The sequence below is a fragment of the Sciurus carolinensis genome, chromosome 13 (genome assembly GCF_902686445.1).
Source record: "Sciurus carolinensis chromosome 13, mSciCar1.2, whole genome shotgun sequence".
Lineage (NCBI taxonomy): Eukaryota > Metazoa > Chordata > Mammalia > Rodentia > Sciuridae > Sciurus > Sciurus carolinensis.
The window spans coordinates 78,754,383-78,774,976 of record NC_062225.1 but is presented as its reverse complement, the minus strand read 5'-3'; the positions used below and the strand labels follow the sequence as shown (position 1 = coordinate 78,774,976).

The following is a 20,594-nucleotide window of genomic DNA, read 5'->3' as shown; positions in this document are numbered from 1 at the left end:
TCCTATTTGACTCACACCAATGATCTGCTAAAGACTTCAACAGAAGTATGGGAAACGGGAGAGAGATTCGGCATGAACACACTGTCACAGACTTAGCAATTAAAGCAAGAAGCTCAGAAGCGTGAGGTGCGATTTCAGAAACAGGCATGAGTTCTGTGGCTATTTGTGGTTACAGAGAGAGGTGGAACAAAAACGAATGGCTGTGACTACTCAAGAAGGGCATGGACGGTCACTCGGATCACACCGATCACACCAAGGGAGTCTGCTCTCATTCTCTGAGCAGTGAGAAGACCTCTAGGGACTGTGAGTCTCGAGCAGTGTGGTCTGGTCAGTGATATTGGACGCAGCGGCTATGCTGACACTCCCTAGTGCTTCCCTCTGCCCTGGGACTCTAACACTGTGCTTGATTTCGACTTCTCTTGCTCTGGCCTTTGGTTTTTCTACTTCTTTCCACCCAGAGACCTGAGCCTGGACTGACTGACTGTCCCTGCTTGGGGCTCATCTAGTCAGTCCACCTTTCCTCATGCTTGTCCAGTCCTGGCAAGAAAGCAAGCTCTACAGGTTTCTCTGTCTTTCTTTCCACTTGGGAGACTGTAGTGGGAGTAGCTTATAACATTTTAGATAAGCATGAATCAAATTCATCATTAATCACAAGATTTTTTTAGGCAATGTTTTTCTCTGTTAAACTAAACCAGTATGATTTCTAGCTTCTATTTTGTACTTCTTGAACAAATGACTTAAAATTGTTGGTAATGATTCTAGCAAATCAAAGTCCCCAAAACAGTTTATACTTTTAATTCCTCAAATTTTCTTTTCACTTTTTTTCTTTTTGAATCATTCCTTCTGACACTGGTGAACATCTGTTCCCTCAATTACAGACAATTTGTGATTGTGATAATGTGGTGCAACTAGAATATTATTTCCAACTGTGCATAATTTTAACACGTGCTAATGTGAAGCAAAACATACTGTTGCCATCTGATGTGTCATTACGGCTTTCTCTCAATAGATATTTTTCACACCATATTTTTGTGTCAGAAAGCTTGTACCTTAGCACAGTAATCTTAGATGGCGAATCATATATATGTCCTGTCTACGCAAAGCAACCTTCTAAGGCATACACTTGCAAAGACAATCTCCAACATGTAAAACAGGTGAGAGCACAAGTGGTCGGCTCAAATGGGGACTGGTAAGGCCCAGGGCCCCACTTGGCCCTCACAGAACTTTTGAGCTACCCAGAACACAAACGGAAAATCACTTACCCTACAAGGTAGAGACTGGCATGTCTCTCTCTCTCTACTCCCCTGCAATACCACACATGATAATCTAGTTAGCTGTCAATAAATCCTCGATGGTGACAAGTTGTCTTTTAACCCTCTCTAGACACCAATGCTTCCTTTGGCCCATGGTGGCCCTCTGGGCTAATGCCTCTAGGTGGCACTGTTCTCATAAGATAGCAAAGAACCCAGGCTCCCATTACTAAGTTATTAACACTGTGTACATGAGCAGCCCAAATAGCAAATGCATAGTCAAAGTTTTAAATAAGATGTTGACTTAAAACAAGAATTAAAGAATGTCCTAGAAATGTAGACACACAACAGATACTGTCTACTGGTTTTTTTCATCAGTGTCCAATGGGGCAGATAGAGGTCAATGATTCTGAAAGTGTGGTCCCAGGACTAGCAGTATCCACATTACTTGGAAGTTTGTTAGAAATAACAAATTCTCAGGTCCCACCAGAGATCTACTGAATCAACACCCTTGGGGTGGCCATTTATATTTTAGTAAATCCTCCAGGTGATTCTGATGCAAGCCAAAGTTTCAGAACCCCTGATCTATGGCAATCCTTCCAGTCTGTTTAGCCTTTCAAAGCTGCTATTCATGTTCTGTTCAAATGTTCGCAGATTCTGTCTTTAGCACGAGTTTGAATGGCAACTGAGGTAGTTGGATGTTGCTGTGATTAAGGAATTTGATACATAGCTTTTATCACCAAAGTAAAACTAAAGGAATAAGACACACTCACTACTCACCATTAAAGAGTTGACACAGGGCTGGGGTCATGGTATGGTTCAGTGGTAGAGCGCATGCCTAGCACATGTGAGGCACTGAGTTCGATCCTCAGCACCACATAAAAATAAATAAATAAAATAAAGGTACTGTGTCCATCTATGACAAAAACAAAACAAAACAAAACAAACAAAAAAAACCCAGGAAAAAAAAAAAAAAAAAAAACTAAGAGGAATTAACCTTCCCTGGGTACCTTGCAGTAGAGTATTCCCACTACTTCTTAGCTCCCTGTCTTTGGATTATCTTTTTTCTTGACCAAGTTCAGAAAATAGGCCAGAACAGCTGGCAGTTTTTTAAAGGTTGGCACATCAGATGAGCCTGTTTTCTAGGAAGAAGAATAATTCTTTTTTTTCCAATGTTAGGGATCGAAACCAGGGCCTCGTTTGTTAGGCAAAAACTCTACTACTGAAGAATTTTTTTTTGTTGGTGTGCATTAAATTATACAAATTGGTGGGTTTCATTGTGGCACACTGGTACATGCATGTAACATAATTTGATCAATTTCACTCCCTAATTCCTCCCGTAACCTTTTCCTCCTCCTTTCCCCTACTTTCCTTCCAGAAGAATCCTCTTAGTATCTCTGTTTTCTAAACACAAGACTGCAAAAAACATATTCTAAACAGAACAGAATTTCCTGATAAAGGAAACACTATGATAACAAAGCCCCAATTTTGGGCATATATGTAGGAATAACTTATTTAAAAAAATTTTTTTATTTGTTCTAATTTGTTGTACATGACAGTAGAATGCACTTATATATTTTGGTAGGTCATACAAAAATGGAGTGTAATCTTTCATTTTTCTGATTATACATATTGCAGGATCACATTGGTCATGCAGTCATACATGTATGTGAGGTAATAAAGTCTGTTTCATTCTACTATCCTTCCTACCCCATACCCTTCCCCTCCCTTCACTCCCTTCTACCTGATAAAGTAACTCTTCCCTATCCTCACTTATTGTGAATTAGCATCCACATATCAAAGAAAACATTCAATAAAGTATATTTGAAAATATTTCAGAGCAGAGTAAGTATCTGCTACATTTTATTCACTTTCAGTCACATTTGAAAAATTTTTAATCAAAGCTGCAATTTGTTTATTCAGTTTCATTTCACTACTCTTTTAAAAATCTTTTATAGTTAGATAATCACTTTTCATTCACCTTTCAAAATATGCCCTGAAAACAAAACAAAATAGAACATGCCCTGATTTTAATGAAGAATATTGCTAATTTTAAATTCTAATTTTTGTTTGCAGCTAAATAGGAAAGCAATTAATTTTTATTTATTAACCTTGCACCCCTGATATGGCTATAACCACTTATTAATTCCAAGAGTTTTATTGTTGTTGTCAACTCTTTGGGATGTCCTACATGGACAATCATGTATTCCGCAAACTAAGAGTTTTCTTTCTTTTTTTTCTGCAATCTGTTTACCCTTTAATTTCATTTCTTGTCTTACTGCATTAGCTAGGAATTACAACCCAGTGACCATATGAGTCCCTGTCTTTTAGGGAGGAAGCATTTAGTTTATTACCATTAAGTATGATGGTAGCTGTAGAGTTTCTGCAAATATTCTTTATCAATTTGAGTAAATTTCCTTCTATAACTAGTTGCTGAGATTTTTTTTAGTTATAAGTATTTTTAACTATGTTTTCTACATGAATTGATAGAACTGTACAATTAAAAGAATTTTTTTTTTCTCTTTACATTTCAGCTTAGGAAGTTTCAATTGACCTATTTTCAGACTTACTGATTCCTTCCTCAGTTGCATCTAGTCTACTAGGGACCCCTTTATAGACATCTTTCATTTTTGTTGCATTTAAAAAAATTATTTCCAACTCTGGATTGCTTTACCCATTCTTTCTAACATGGTACTCTTTCCACTAGAGTCCTTAATATATTAATAGTAGTTATTTTAAATTCCAAAATTGATAATAAGCATAGATCTGAGTTTAGCTCCATGCTCGTTTTGTTTAGTCAGACTGTTTGATCTTGCCTTTTACAATGTCTTGTAATTTTGTTGTTGTTGTTGTTTAAAACCAGACATGATCTATCTGGTAACAGGAAATAAGTTAAAAAGTTTTTTTATGTGAGGCTTTGCTAATTAATTACTGGCTAGGAGTTGGGTTGTATTTAACATTAACTGTAACTGTAGATGCCAGAGACTTCAGTTTCCTCTAAATTCCTGTTTTCTCTCCCCAGTCGTTGCTGGCTTCCCGTAAGAACTCCTCCTTAAACAGACTGTGTCTTGTAGCTTCTGTCATTGCAATATACTTTATGACATGAGAGTTCTGTTGAAGTGGTGGTAAAAATGGAGGAGAAAAGCATCTTATAACCTATAACTAAAGCTCAGCCTCTAAGTGGGCCTGAAATCCTGAACTGTTATCTTCCAGTCTGCCCCCCGGCCAGCGGCTCCAGGCTAGAGAAGTCATTCCTCAGGGCACTGGCTAAGTGTACCTTCTCAGGTCAGAAAAGGCTCTGCAAAGGGAGTCTCTGGGGTTGAGAATGCTCTGGGCCGCACCCTGCAGAATTCTTCTCCATGGGTCAAAAACCGCAAAAACTTTCCTCAGATACTCAAAGAATAATCTAATGGGGTTTCTGGAGGTAACACCCAGGAAAGCGTGGGAGGGTGCTTAAGAGGAGCCCCAAGAGAGTTTCTCACTTTCACTTCCGACAATTCCTTAAAATCGCTATTTGTGGATTCTATCAGCTTATGGCTCTCTGATCTCTGCTTCAAGTATTTTCTTCTCTCTAGATTCCAGGCAGCAATTTGTCCTGTGACTTCAATTCTCTGCCAGATCCAAGAAAAATCACTGGTTTTCAGTATGTTTAGCTTTTCTGTTGTGAGGATGGGAGTGACAAATGCAGGTTCTACATGTCAGAGGTGAAATGGGAAGTCCTCTATTTGTTTTTAAAATCTTTCGGCACTAAAAGTTTTCTTGGTACATAAAATATGCCCACTAACATTTTTGAACAGGTAATGCGAAGTAAATAAATTTTGAAAAATACCTTCAGAATAAAACTGGAACCATTTTAATAAGGCTTAAGATATACAGTTTATCATTGTCATAGGGGAAGAAAGCATTAAAATGCACTTGTTAGACAGTTCTTGGATACTTATTTCAGCCTGGACAAAACTCCTTAGCTATTGTAGAAAGTGTTACAGGCACTGGTAAATCTCATCTCTCTGCCAAGCTGCTAATACTTGTTTGACTTGGGGTTGAAAAAATTTAAACATAATTAAAATAAAACATTATAAAGCTATAGCATTCTTTTTCCAATCTTTACAGTATAGAAAACTGTTTTGTTTCATTTCTTAATTAGTTTTGAATTACCTAAATTTTTAATAATAAGCACATATAACTTTTTAATACAAAAATACAATAAAGAAAGCTAATCCATTCTGAAAATAAAATAGACTGTACAACACTAGTCACTGGAGCTAGAAGATTAGCTACAAAATAAAAAGTTAAGAATCAGATTAAACTAGATTAACTGATTTGTTTATAGGACCTGCAACACTTACCCAAACTAACAACAGATTAATAAACCAAGCTTTAGAAGCTGTTCAAAAATGTTTAGTATGTAATTATATTTACTGCCACTAAATTCAAATTTTAAAACAGAAAAACTTATATCTGATATGATGATCAGTGATTGAAGTCAGATACACAGTTGAATAGAATTTAAAAAACCAGCTTTGAATATCATCTAGATGAGTCACAGAGTACAGGTTTTGTGTATTCAAACTTCTATACTAATGTTTTAAAAGAATCATGGATATAAAAAAAAAACAAAGAATACAACTGTAAAATGTAACTGCATAGTACATCTTTAAAACAGAAGCTCAGTTGGTATAAACAATAATGTACCACAGGAGAGACCTTACAGAAACAAGGAGTCAGCTAAGCAATGAAGCCAAGCCATCTCTTTCACCTCAAATAACTAATGGGAAACCCCTAGGGCAAATGGCCCTTGAATGTGATGCCCATAGAGAATTTAAATTATGATTTTCCTTTTTCCTCTCATTAAAACAATTTTTTAAGAAGGGTGAATACATTAGAATTCTTTTAAGTTAAGAGCTGGTAGTCTGCCCTTTACAGTTATATTTATTTCATTTATTTTATTATTTCTTTTGGAATTCTCTCAAAATTTTTTTATTTGCCTTTTAATTAATTTTACTTTTTTTATTCATTGTACACAAATGGGGTACAACTTTTTATTTCTCTGGTTGTACACAATGTAGAGTCACACCATTTGTGTAATCATGCATGTACATAGAGTAATGATGTTTGTCTCATTTCATTATCTTTCCTTCCCCCCACCTCCACCCCTCCCCTCATTTCCCTCTACATAATCCAATGTTTCTTCATTCTTCCCTTACCTTCCCTGCACCTGTTATGTATCATCATCCACTTATCAGAGAAAACACTGGGCCTTTGGTTTTTTTTGGGATTGGATTATTTCACTTAGCATGATATTCTCCAACTCCATCCATTTACCTGCAAATACCATAATTTTATTCTTCTTTATGGTTGAGTAATATTCCATTGTGTATATATACCACAGTTTCTTTATCCATTCATCTACTGAAGGGCATCTAGGTTGGTTCCACAATCTAGCTATTGTGAATTGAGCTGCTATAAACATTGAAGTGGCTGCATCAATGTAGTTGCTGAGTTTAAGTCCTTTGGGTATAGACCAAGGAGTGCGATAGATGGGTTAAAGGATGGGTCCATTCCAAGTTTTCTAAAGGAATCTCCATGTTGCTTTCCAGAGTGGCTGCACCAATTTGCAATACCACCAGCAATGTACAAGTGTGCCTTTTTCCCCACATCCTCACTGACACCTATTGTTGCTTATATTCTTGACAACAGTCATTCTAATTGGGGTGAGATGAAATCTTAGGGTAGTTTTAATTTGCATTTCTCTTATTACTAGAGATGTTGAGCATTTGTTCATATATCTGTTGATCACTTGTAGATTTTCTTCAGTGAAGTGTCTGCTCAGTTCCTTAAGCCCATTTATTGACAAGGTTATCTGTATTTTTGGCTAAGTTTTTTAAGTTCATTATAAATTTTGGAGATTAGTGCTCTATCTGAAGTGTGTGTGGAAAGATTTTCTCCCACTCTGTAGGCTCTCTTTTCACATTGTTGATTGTTTCCTTTGCTGAGAAAGGCTTTTTAGTTTGAATTCATCCCATTTATTGATTCATGCTTTTATTTCTTGCACTCCGGGGGTCTTAGTAAGGAAGTCTGGTCCTACGCAAACATGATGAAGATTTGGGCCTACTTTTTCTCACCAGAAGGGTCTCAGGTCTAATTCCTAGGTCCTTGATCCATTTTGAGTTGAGTTTTGGGCAAGGTGAGAGATAGGGGTTTGAATGCATTTTACTGCATATGGATTTCCAGTTTTCCCAGCACCATTTGTTAAAAAGGCTATCTTTTCTCCATTGTATGCTTTTGGCACCTTTGTCTAGTTTGAGACAACTGTACTCATGTGAGTTTATCTCTGTGTCTTCTTTTCTGTACCATTGGTCTACCTGCCTATTTTGGTGCCAATACCATGCCATTTTTCTTACTAATGCTCTGTAGTATAGTTTAAGGTCTTGTATTGTGAAACCTCCTGCTTCACTCTTCCTGCTAAGGATTGCTTTGGCTATTCTGGGTCTCTAATTTTTCCAAATGAATTTCATGATTGCTTTCTCTATTTCTATCAGGCACATCATTGGGATTTTAATTGGAATTGTATTGAATCTGTATAGCACTTTTGGTAGTGTGGCCATTTTGACAATATTAATTCTGCCTATCCAAGAACAAGGGAGATCTTTCCATCTTCTAAGATCTTCTTCAATGTCCTTCTTTTCTTTTTTTTTTTTTTTTTTTTTTTTGGTGCTGGGGATCGAACCCAGGGCTTTGTGCTTGCAAGGCAAGCACTCTACCAACTGAGCTGTCTCCCCAGCCCTCAATGTCTTTCTTTAGTGTTCTGTAATTTTCATTGTAGAGGTCTTTCATCTCTTTGTTATACTGATTCCCAAGTTTTTTTTTTTTTCTTTTTTTGAGGCTGTTGTATGAATAATGTAGTTTTCCTAATTTCTCTTTCAGAAGATTCATCACTTAGGAATAGAAATGCATTAGATTTAGGAGTGTTGATTTATATCCTGCTACTCTGCTGAATTCATTTATTAGTTCTAGAAGTTTTCTGGTGGAATTTTTTTGATCCTCTAAATACAGAACAATAAAATGGAAACAAAAGAAACAATTCAAAAAATTGACAAAACAAAAGTTGGTTCTTTGAAAAAATAAACCAAACTGATAAACCTTTAGCCACGCTTATGGAGAGAGAAAATTCAAATCACTAAATTCATGATGAAACAGGATATATCATGACAGACACTGTTGAAATGCAAAACATAATTAGAAATTAGAAGCTGTTTTGAAAATCTATACTCAAACAAAATAGAAAATCTCAAAGACATTAACAGATTTCTAGAGACATATGATTTACCTAAACTGAATCAGGAGGACATACACAGTTTAAACAGATTAATTACAAGCAATGAAATAGAAGAAGCCATCAAAAGCCTACCAAACAAGAAAAATCCAAACCAGACAGATTCACAGCTGAGTCTACAAGACCTTCAAAGAAGAACTAATTCCAGTACTTTTCAAATTATTTCATGAAATACAAAAGAAGGGAACCCTTCCAAACTCATTCTATGAAGTTAGTATGACTCTGATATGAAAACCAGACAAAGACACATCAAGGAAAGAAAACTTCAGACCAATATCCCTGACAAACATAGATGCAAAAATTCTTAACAAAATTCTGGCAAATCACATATAAAACATACTAAAAAGATACTGCACCACAATCAAGTGGGTTTCATCCCAGGGATGCAAGGTTGGTTCGACATCTGGAAATCAATAAATATAATTCACCACATTAACACGTAAAGTTCAGAATCATATGCTATTTCAATAGATGCCGAAAAAGCATTTGATACAATACAACATCCCTTCATGCTCCTAAAATAGAGATATTAGGAACATACCTCAACATTGTAAAGGCTTTCTATGCTAAGCCCATGGCCAACATCATTCTAAATGGAGAAAAAATGAAAGCATTCCCTCTAAAAACTGGAACAAGACAGGGATGCCCTCTTTCACCACTTCTATTCAACATTGTCCTTGAAACACTAGCCAGAGCAATCAGACAGACCAAAGAAATTAAAGGATACGAATAGGAAAGAAGATTTCAAACTATCACTATATTTATTTCATTTAAATGCCAAAGTCCTACCTCTTTTACCAGCTTTCAAGTTCCTTCATAGAAGCCATAAAACTACTAACACTCACTCCTTTCTGTGCTACTGCTCATGACTGCTATAACTCTGTGCCTACCTCTACCCTACAAATCCAAATCCTACTCAAAACCCACTGTTTTGAGTCTAAATGCTTATATCACCTCACCCTAAATTCATATGTTGAAAATCCTAACCCAAATGTGATGGTATTAGGAGGTGGAACCTTTGGAAGGTAATTAGGATCAGAGGGGGTCACAAGAAGCAGGGGGGAACCTAACAAATGGGGCTAGGGACCTTGAAAGAGTCCCAAAAGAGCTTGTCTCCTCTTTTGCTATGTGGGGACACAGCAAGAAGAGTTTGTCAAGGAATCAGGAAGCAGGTCTTCACCAGACATTGAACTGTCTAATGCCTTATCTTAGATCTCTCTACCTCAGGAAAATGTGAGAATATGTTGTTTATAAGTTAATCAGTCTGATATTCTGCTATAGCAGCCCAAACTACTACTATTACTACTACTACTACTTCTCCTGCTTCCTCCTCCTCTTCCTCTTTTTCTTCTTCTTCTCCTTCTTATTCCTCCTTTTCTCCTCCTCCTCTTCCTCCTTCTTCTCTTCTTCCTCTCCTTCTCCTCCTCCTCTTCCCCCCTCCCACTCCCCCCTCCTTTATTTTGGTACTGGGGATTAAACCCAGGGGCACTTAACCATTGAACTACATCCTCAGTCTTTTTTATTTTTATTTTTTATTTTAAGACAAGGTCTCATTAAGTTGCTTAAGGCCTCACTAAGTTGCTGACGTTGGCTTTGAACTTTCAATCCTCCTGCCTCAGCCTCCCTAATCACTGGGATTAAAAGTGTGTACACTACCTTGGCCTAGGAAATCACTTCTTTAAAAACTATGCCTTTTGTTTTTCCTCTACCCTTCCTCCTATCACAACTTTAGAAATGTGATTAATAAATACATAGTTAATTAAACAAAGAAGGAAAGTCATATGCAGACTATCTACCTAAATTCTAATAGAAAATTCCTGTGCAAAAGTTAAAATGTCTCTAAAACTCCTACAATTACCAAAATGTGGGCCACACAGGGGTTCTCACTGATAAAACTCCTTTTTTGGGAGAGGGGGGTTAGTAATTATTTTACTCAAAAGTCAGTTGTCTCTTTTGCAAGACTGTTAGGTTAAATTAATATTAATTATATAACAAAAAATACAGAAATGTATCAATGAATTTTTGATCTCACTTGGTTATCTGTTGCATTATTACAAACCAGTCCCCAACACATAGTAGCTTAAAACAATAATAACATTTATTTTGCTCATGTACCTGCAATCTGATCAAGGCTCATCAAAGTCAGTTCTTATTTGTTAACGTGATGGCCCAAAGTAAAATCACTGGTGAAACTCTTAACTTTACCAGCTTTCTAGAAATAAGACTACCCATTCACTTGTAAAGGAAAGTAAATGTAAACAAGGACATACCCTCTGATGCTGTAAGAATCTTCGTGTCTTTGGGGGCCAAGGCATGCCCAGCATGACTGATGGTCCAAACAGGAAAGCATTTGTTGTCAAAGAGTACAAAGCCTTTGCAAATGGCACATAAAAGAAGAAAAAACCCGGGTTTCCTAGGAAAGAAACGAAGACCTTGGATTAATCAAAGCAATAAACTCCTATAAGATGATGCAAACTAGAAAGGAAGGGTCATTTCTCCTCACACACTCCTCTACAAATCCTGGAATTTTACACCTATACCTTATTTTTTTTTAAAAAAATATTTTCTAGTATTCAATGTATCTTTTATTTATTTAAATGTGATGCTGAGGATCAAACCCAGGGCCTCATACATGATAGGAAAGCAATCCATCATTGAGCCACAACTCCAGCCCCACATACCTTAATTTTTATTACCCTTTCTACTTTAAGTCTGGAATAATCACTCAGAAAATTCTGTTCATGCTTTTTTTTCAACTGTTTCAAGTAAGTTCTCCCTATTCCTCAATATATGAGCTGGAACCACAAAACACAAACCAAGTGCTTAAATCCAAACCCTAAGAGTCATTCTTGGTTTCTCTCTGTCCCTCATATCCAGCTTACCAATAAGTTCTGCCAAGTTAGCTTCCAAAATGCATCTCAGATTTGCCCTCGTCTCTCCATTAGTGATCATCACTTCCCAGGTTTCCTACAACAGCGTCCTAACAGGTCCCTTGGCTCTTGTCCCCTTGGAATCCATTCTTCAGGAAATCAGAGAGACATGCCTTCAAACTTCAAATCAAAGTACAAGAGTATCCTTTTCAAACACTTTTGAGTGTCTTCCCATTGTCATTTCGATAAAGCCTGAAATCACTAACACTGCCTATATGTCCCTTCAAGGTTTGACTGGCTCACTTATTAAGCTGCATGAAAACTAAACAAACAGGCCAGGGTTACTATCTTGCACACAGAGAACATTAAGGAGTACTCAACATTGGCTCATTATTTTCACAAGTCCTTATGCTGCAAACCGATGTATTATCTTTGAAGGAAAAGACCACAAACTAATACATATTTTTCCTGTGTGTACTCAGAAAGTATTTTTGACATGATTTTGGTATAGAGAAATTGAATAAATAAATGACCTTTTTAAAAAGATTCACTCTAATACACGCACGTGGGGAAAAGACAGTGAAATGGGGTTCTCATCTTGCAACCATTTGGATCATCTTCACAGTTACTAGTCCATTGCTATCAATATCTATTTTTCAATCAGTTTATTGATTTCTTCATGTTGTTAGGTTTTCTCCACTTAACTTGAGTGCACTGATATAATAACACTGCCAAACCTGACTGATTTTTTTTCTCAACCTTTCAAATCTTTCAGTTTCCTAGTTAGGCAGCACAGCAAAGTGGGTTTAAGAGCATAGATTCTAAGTCAGGTGCAGTGGAAAACACCTGTGGGAGGCTGAGGCTGGAAGCCAGGGGATAGTGAATGAACAAACACTTGCACCAATAGTGGCACATGGCAGGAGCTCAATAAATGGTATCTATTCTTATTATAATTAAAACGGATTTAACATTAAGAAGACAGTGAAGATAACAACTACACAATTAGATGCAATATCTACAAGGACAGGATGTATACAAACCAATGAGTAATCAGATAATTAGACTGCTATGAAGTAGTTCTCATCCATTCCTCCTGGGTATGTGTTTGAGTTATTTCCCTTACTAACCCTAAGGTCTTAAGCAATCCCTTAACGTTTGAGCCATTATTTCATCATACCTCACGTAATTATGCTTGCCCATTACTACATTCTCCTTCATTCTATTCAGTATTATAGCTTCTCTTGTATATTCTTGAGATCATCAATTATTTAATTGCGCCTTTACCATGTGAAAACCACCATGCTTTCTCAGGCCACAAGACAGATAAGGCCCTTTTTTGAAGTTTTTTCTACATACTAGTGGCAAGACTATATACCCCAAACAAATAACTGAAATAATTCAAGGATGTGAAAATTCCTATGAAGGAAATAAACAGACTCATGTAATAGACAAGGGAAGCAATTAGTGTGGTATAAGAAAAAGGTCTGAGAAGTTGGCTTTAGTTGAGACCCAAGAGAAATCAACCATGTGAAAATCTATGGAAAGACAACACTAAGCAAAAGCTCTCGAGAAATAAAGAACGTGGAGGTAAAAAAAAAAAAAAAAAAAAGAAGAAGAAATAAAGGACATGGTTCCTGAAGCAACAGAAGAGAGTCCACAATTCTTGGTTCCCCTTTTCTATATCCAATGTATCAGTGTGGTTGAATACAACTTTACTGACCCGTGGGCCATGAGAGGAAATCTTGTGTGTGTGTGGTACTAGGGATTGAACTCAGTGGTGCTATACCACTCAGACCTTTTATATTTTGAGACAGGGTGCCACTGAGTTGCCTGGGCTGACCTTGAACTTGTGATCCTCCTGCCTTAGTCTTCCAAGTTGCTGGGATCACAGATGTGTGTCCTATGCCCAAAGGTAATTTGACATTTAATCTAAGTAATACTGGAAGACTGAGTATAAGCAGGGTTAAGGCGTGAGCAAATTTACATTTTAAAAACATTTTTCTGTGTCCAAAGAATAATTAGGAAATATTATGAAAAATCTGTAACAATAAATTTAGCAATAGATGAGATAGATGACTTTCTAGAAAGATACAAACTATCATGCTCATTAAAAAAGAAACAACAGCCCTATTATAAATTAAAGAAATCAAAATTTTAGTTAAAAATCCAGGCCTGTATGGATTCATTGGTAAATTCTACCAAACATTTAAAGAAATAACACCAAATCTATACAGACTCTCCCACCAGAAAATAGATAAGGGAGAAATGTTTTCCAGCTCATTCTATTAGGACAACATCACTCTCATATCAAAACCAGGCAAAGACATGACAAAAGAATAAAACTATATATCAATGGCCCCATGAAGATAGATAGAAAAATCCTAAACAAAACTTTAGCAAACTGAATCCATCAAAATGTTTAAAAAATAATCTACAAAAATATTACAATGAATCCTATTTAGTTTGTACATTCAATATGTGTGAATTATTATAATAAGAATCTTAAAATTAAAAAAAAATAAATTATGACCCAGTAGAGTTTATTACATGAATACATGATTGGTTTAGTATTCAAAAATTAATTAGTGTTATATATCACATTTACAAATTGAAAGGAAGACCATAATAGGATCCTCTTAATACACGTAGAAAAATGGAAGTTATTTCCTGTCAGGAATATACTTAACAATGTGACATATATAATTATAAATGCACCATACAATGATAGAAACTTCATGAAATGAAATCAAGTGTTATATATCACATTTACAAATTGAAAGGAAGACCATAATAGGATCCTCTTAATACACGTAGAAAAATGGAAGTTATTTCCTGTCAGGAATATACTTAACAATGTGACATATATAATTATAAATGCACCATACAATGATAGAAACTTCATGAAATAAAATCAATCAGAACTCCTGATCTGTAGGTTAACTAATTGCAGCATGGCACCATTAAAACTAATTGCAGCAGGGCATCATACGTCTGTGTGGTGTTGTATCCTTTATGTATCTATGCATCAACATTAAAAATTCAATCATGCTAAAAATCAGATTGAATTATTTTTGTTAAACCACTATCATATGAAAACATGACAGCAAATAAACAAAGGAAACATTTCATAGAGTTGTGTCAGACAATTTAAAATTTGCTATTTTCTGAATTTTGTGATGTTTTCAGTAATTTGTCATATTTTTAATTTGGAGCTCGTTATATTTGTAGAACTTCTAAATAAATTTAGAATTTCTAAATAAATATTCACTCCCATTAGAAAGGTTTTTTTTTCCCCCCAAAGGCTCAGAGTGGCTGGACTAAATGAGTGAGGGGCAGAAGAAGTGGTGGGTATGGTATCAGTACAGAAATTCAGGCCCCTGCCTTTAGCAGGCAGCAGCTATTCAGCTTCAAAGTTTTCATTTTCTTGTGTATCCTTTCAGATATTTCCTGTATGTACCTTTTCATATCTTATATACAAATGACAGTGATGCACACTGTTCTGATCCTTGCTTTTTTTCTCTTGCTATAAATTAAAGATTGTTCCATATCAATACATTATATGTTTTCTCTTTCTTTTCTATTTTTCTCTTCCTCCTCCTTTTATTTTTTAAACAACTGTATGTATATGACTCTGAAATCATTATGATCCATCTGAGAGGGAGTTAATACCCAAAATACTGAAGGAATTCATACAACTAACAGGTATTTAAGAAAATGTTCAACATCATTAATTATTAGAGAAATGCAAATTATAACCAAAATGAGATATCACCTTACCTCTGCTAGAAGAACTATTAGCAAAAACACAAAAGATAAGCATTGGTGAGGATGTGGAGGAAAGAGAGAATCTTTGCACAGTTAGTAGGGATGTAAATTAGTACAGCCATCATGAAAAATGGAGGTTCTTCCAAAAATTAAAAACAGAACTAGCTAAGACCCAACATCCCACTTCTAGAATGGAAACAAAACCTGTATTTTGAAGAGACATCTGCACTCCCATGTTATTTGCAGCAACAGTCCCAATAGCCAAGACATAGAAACAACCTAAGTGTCCATCAACTGAAGACTGGAAAAAGAAAATGTGGTACATATTCACAAATGAATACTACTCAGCCTTTAAAAAGGAAGAAATCCTGCCATTTGTGACAACATGGTAAATTCGGAGAACATTATAGTAAGTAAAATAAGCTAGGCGCAGAAAGACAAATACTTTATAATCTCACTCACATACAGGATTTTTAAAAGCCAAATTCACAGAAGCAGAGAGAAGAATGACAGTTACCAGGGTGGGAATTAAAGGAACTGGGGAATTCCAGGCAAGAACACAAATGTTCAGTTAGACCACAGGAACAAGTTCAAAAGATCTATCATACATCATGACAACTACAGGAGATAACAATGTAAACTTGAAAATTACTAGAAAATTCATGTATTCTCAGCACAAAAAAGTATATGAGGTAATGCATATATTAATTACCTTGGTTTGGTCATTCCACAATGTATATGTGTAACAAAATATTGTGCATATCATACATATAGATGTGTAAATTTTGTTAATTAAAATATATATGCAGAGTAGGGAATAATCAGTGTATAGTTGAAACTGAGGCAAGGCACAAGTAAAGGGGATGAGTTAGCCAAGAGAATGGGTATTTCTCCAGTTCCATTATTTCCTTTTACAAGTGTGGAATGTATAAGTTCTATTCCCTTGAAGGCCTGGGAAGGCAATGCTAAATTCCTAATGAGAGCTCTTGCTCTCCCTTGGCCTCCACTAAAAACTCCATCATATTATATCACATTCTGAACTCTATTACTTCCTACACGTCTGTGTTGTAAGTAGAGAGAAATAAATGATCTCATTTTTCATTTATTTCTCACTGGGTAAGTCTTAATCAAACCTAAAGGTTTAAGTTTTTAAAAAGCAGCCAAGGTTCGTTGTAGTTCTCTGTATCCAGTGGCACCTAGCAGCACTGGGTTGGCCACAACTCATTTACATTTTTTTTTCAAAATGAATACATGGCCAGTAACATGATGATCCAATTTATAAGAGAGACAGAAATGGAACACACAATGCAAAATGTTTAAATATCATTGCATACTTCATACTTCACCATTTAAATGTTATGACTTATGTCATACTTTACAAACCATCAAATGAATTTCCTGGTTAAGAAACCACAAAGAAAATTACTTGGGCTTTGCTTATGCAATCAAATAAGAGCTATGGGTCTCTCTCTCTTTCTCTCTCAGATCTCTAAATATAGAGATGTTGGGAAACATTCCAGTACAGAAAGGCAATTAGACACTTTTTAAATCAAATGTTTATATCAAAATGTGTTATAAACACACATTTGAACACATAATAGTCAAATGTTCAAGCAAAGTATAACAGAGACTGTGATTATAATATCTAGACCCTGACAGTCAATAAACTCTATTCAACACTGTACTTGATTTTACAGGGGACAAAACTGTCATATAACAAGTTAATGTTACTTACCATCTTTATAGAAGAGTGCCATGTGGAGAACTTTGGACTCTTCCACAGAGTCTTGTCTGCTAGATCCCTAATTACTGGACTCATAGCACAAGACACTCCATATGATTCTCTATTACCAACTGGAAATTAAATGATTTCGTATATTCTACAGTGAGTTCTCAAATTGCCTCCTTTGCTCATTTTACTATTTAAAGAAAGTTCAAAGACAATGTTGTTTAACAGAAATTTTAGACCTAGGGTTCACTAGAAAAGATGAAACTAAATTAAAAGTTCTTCAATCTGTAGATCCCGATAAATAATTCCCTATTATCTCTACTAACCTGAAAGTGAAGAATTAATTTTGCTAGCTGCAAAAGCAAAGTAATCTATATTATAGCAGTTGATCAGAGATGGATGCAACATGGTGTATTCTATAGTGCCTTAACAATCCTTGAAATATGTCATCCTCATATTCATTCAATATGATGAGGGACTGGAATAATTATTATTGACTAAGTGGAATTCTTATAATGTGGCAGTATCATTTGAGTTGTATATCTTCCCTTTGATGTAAAGGATCTAGTTTCAAAAAATACATATAAAGCAGTATGGAGATTCCACAAAAAATTTGGAATGGAACCACCAGTTGACCCAGTTATCCCACTCCTAGGTTTATACTCAAAGGACTTAAAATCAACATACTACAGTGACATAGCCACATCAATGTTTATAGTAGCTCAATTCACAATAGCTAAACTATGGAACCAACCTAGATGCCCTTCAACGGATGAATGGATAAAGAAAATGTGGTACATATATATGATGGAATATTACTCAGTTTTAAAGAAGAATGAAATTCTGGCATTTGCTGGTAAATGGATGGAGTTAGAGAATATCATGCTAAGTGAAATAAGCCAATCCCACAAAACCAAATGTCGAATGTTTTCTCTGATATGCGGAAGCTAATTCACAATAAGGGGGGTGGATAAGGAAGAATAGAGTTACTTTATTTTAGGTAGAGGGAAGTGAAGGGGAGGGAAGGAGTATAGTACGATAGTAGAGTGAAACAGACATTATTACCTCAAGTACCTGTATGACTGCATGACTGATGTGATCCTGCAATATGTATAATTAGAAAAATGAGATTATACTCTATTTAGATATGATCTATCAAAATGTATAAATGCATTCTTTCATGTACAACTAATTAGAATAAAATAAAAAATTAAACATATGTATACATATATATACATATATGTATATGTGTGTATATATATATATACATATATACATACATATGATTTTGTCCATAGTTACAGAAATTCTAACTTATCCCTGCTTCCTTGTCCTAGAGTTGGCCATAAAGAAATTCTCTGACTTACCTTACCTTAGTAAGTCATAAGACATACCCTGGAGGAAGGAAAGAAGGCTACAGAGAGGCCAAGAAGAATCTGAACAGACAGACTTGCTGGGTTTCCTCACCCAGTTTATTAGCCATCATGTTTCTGCAATGAAGCTTTCATAAAAACAGGGTTCAGAAGAGCATCCAGGTAGCTGAACATGGAGGTTTGGGGTGGGTGGCCTGCCAGGAGAAGGCATGAATGCTCCATCTCCCTTCTCCTGTACCTTGCTGTACACATCTCTTCATGTACATACCTATGCACCTTTGTAATATTCTTTATAACAAATTGGTAAAATAAAAAATTTATACACACACACAAACACACACACACAGTCATCCTAATCTTCTTCACAGTTTAAACACACTAGGCCCCATATAACACACAATTTTGAATCCCATAAACTAATGAGCAGCACCAGGCTATAGCTCTCAGGTATCCAAGAAAAAAGGTGAAGTCCACAATGAGAATAGAGGGAAATCATACACAATCACTGGGGGGGGGGGAGGTGATCTGAAAATGTCAAAGCACTACACGCGAGAGGGCAATAAAATAAGGATTATTCTGAGCTTCCCTTCTTCGGCAGTGCTGTCAATGATGGCTCCCTCTACCTCCTCACCTCCTCAGACTCCTGGCTCCCTGTGAGGGGTTCTCCTCCTTTCAGGCCTTTTCAGTAAAGCCTCACTCACTGCTCTAACACGCACATGCTTCAGTGGAGCAAAGGCATGTGCAATACAGTGCTGCCCACACCTACAGTAATCGAGTGGGTAACGAATCCTCCAGGCGGGAAGTAGAGTGGGCTGAGCAGCCTTACTGTAGCAACCTCTCCTCCTTTAAGAGTCAAGCCATCCACTCCATCAGTCAACTTTTTAGTCCTTCACACATTCCCTGAAAACTTTGACCCTTAAATGCCATATCCAAGAAGACTTTAAAATCCAGTTGGACTGACTGAGCCAACAGCTTTGTCCTATAATTCATGATCATGATCAAATTCAAAGACTTTACCTGCATAAAGCTTGAGCAACTAATTCCTGTGGCCATCCCTAGATGTATATCACAATCTCCTGGAGGGATATATATCACAATCTCCTGGAGGGCTTGTTAAAATGGACAGTTTGACCCCGAAATCTTCTGGTTTGGAAGATCAGGAATAGGGTCAAAGAACTAGCTTTCTAAAAGCTCTCAAGTGATACTCTGGGTCCGCACACCAACTTTAAGAACCATGGACCTAGGTATTTTCAGTAGCCAGAAATGGTTTACTATTTAGGTTAGGGATGTAATTTAGTGGTAGAGTGCTTACCTAGCTCGAGCAAGACCCTGGGACAATCCCCAGCATGAAAGAAAGAAAAGAAACGGGAATTGGGGTAGGGAGTGGGGAGAGGAAGAAAGAGGAACTGGGGGAGAGGAAGAGAGAAATGATTAACATACAAAGTGCCCTAATTGGCAGCCCTTTTCCATCATAATCTGCCCTTTGAGATGCTGCTCTCAATATACCTACCATTCAATCACAGAGCTGCTCAAAAATCCATCAACTTCTTTTTGAACAATTCCTTTTAGGTGGTGTATCTGCTATTCTAAACACTGGTCACATTCCTCTAGGACTCTATTCATCCTCCATCATCACTCTTACAAAATGACCTCAACTCAACAAGAAAACAGAGCAGGAGGCAGAGACTACTTCACTTTCCTCCAACATGGCTTCACACTTCTCCATTTTAGGAACCAACTTATCCTCTTTTCTTCTAGCCTCATGAGGCTATCCCTTCTCCTGTTCATGATAATTATTCTATTTATTTTCCTTATCCTACCCTATCCTAGCCTATAGCCTCCAAATCTGTTCCATTAAATAGCCCTTGCCACGCCTATAATTTCAAACTCTCCTTCACCATTGGCAGGGTATTTGTATTTCTAATTTTTAAAGGTGGTATTAAACTGATTTCCAAAAAGAATGTTACATCCTGGTAGAGGACTGGGCATTTATTTCCAGAAGAGGTTAAACCAAAGGGAGAGTGTAGGTCTGGAAGCTTAACTTGGCCAAAAATGGAAGTACCATACTGAGAAGAGGTTGATTAAGTGACAGTGAACACTGAAACTCCCAACACCTCCTTCCCCTGCTCAGCTCTGAACATGAGCAACAGGACACTGGAAGATATCTTTCTGGGAAAAAGGAATAATCCAAGAAACAGTTACAGACACTGAAAACTGGAAATCTCCCAATGAAATTCTGGGCTCTTGCCCAATAACCCTAGGGTGAGGCTTGTT

General features: G+C 36.4%; 1 protein-coding gene across 1 annotated transcript in view; it reads right to left on the bottom strand.

Moving 5' to 3' along the window:
• The window catches only part of Ldah (lipid droplet associated hydrolase), a 96,930-nt gene that overhangs the window by 61,194 nt on the left and 15,142 nt on the right, over positions 1 to 20,594 (bottom strand). Inside the window, 2 exon segments of the mRNA XM_047523355.1 lie at positions 10,854 to 10,931; positions 10,934 to 10,996. Coding sequence (XP_047379311.1) covers positions 10,854 to 10,931; positions 10,934 to 10,996 — 141 coding nt within the window.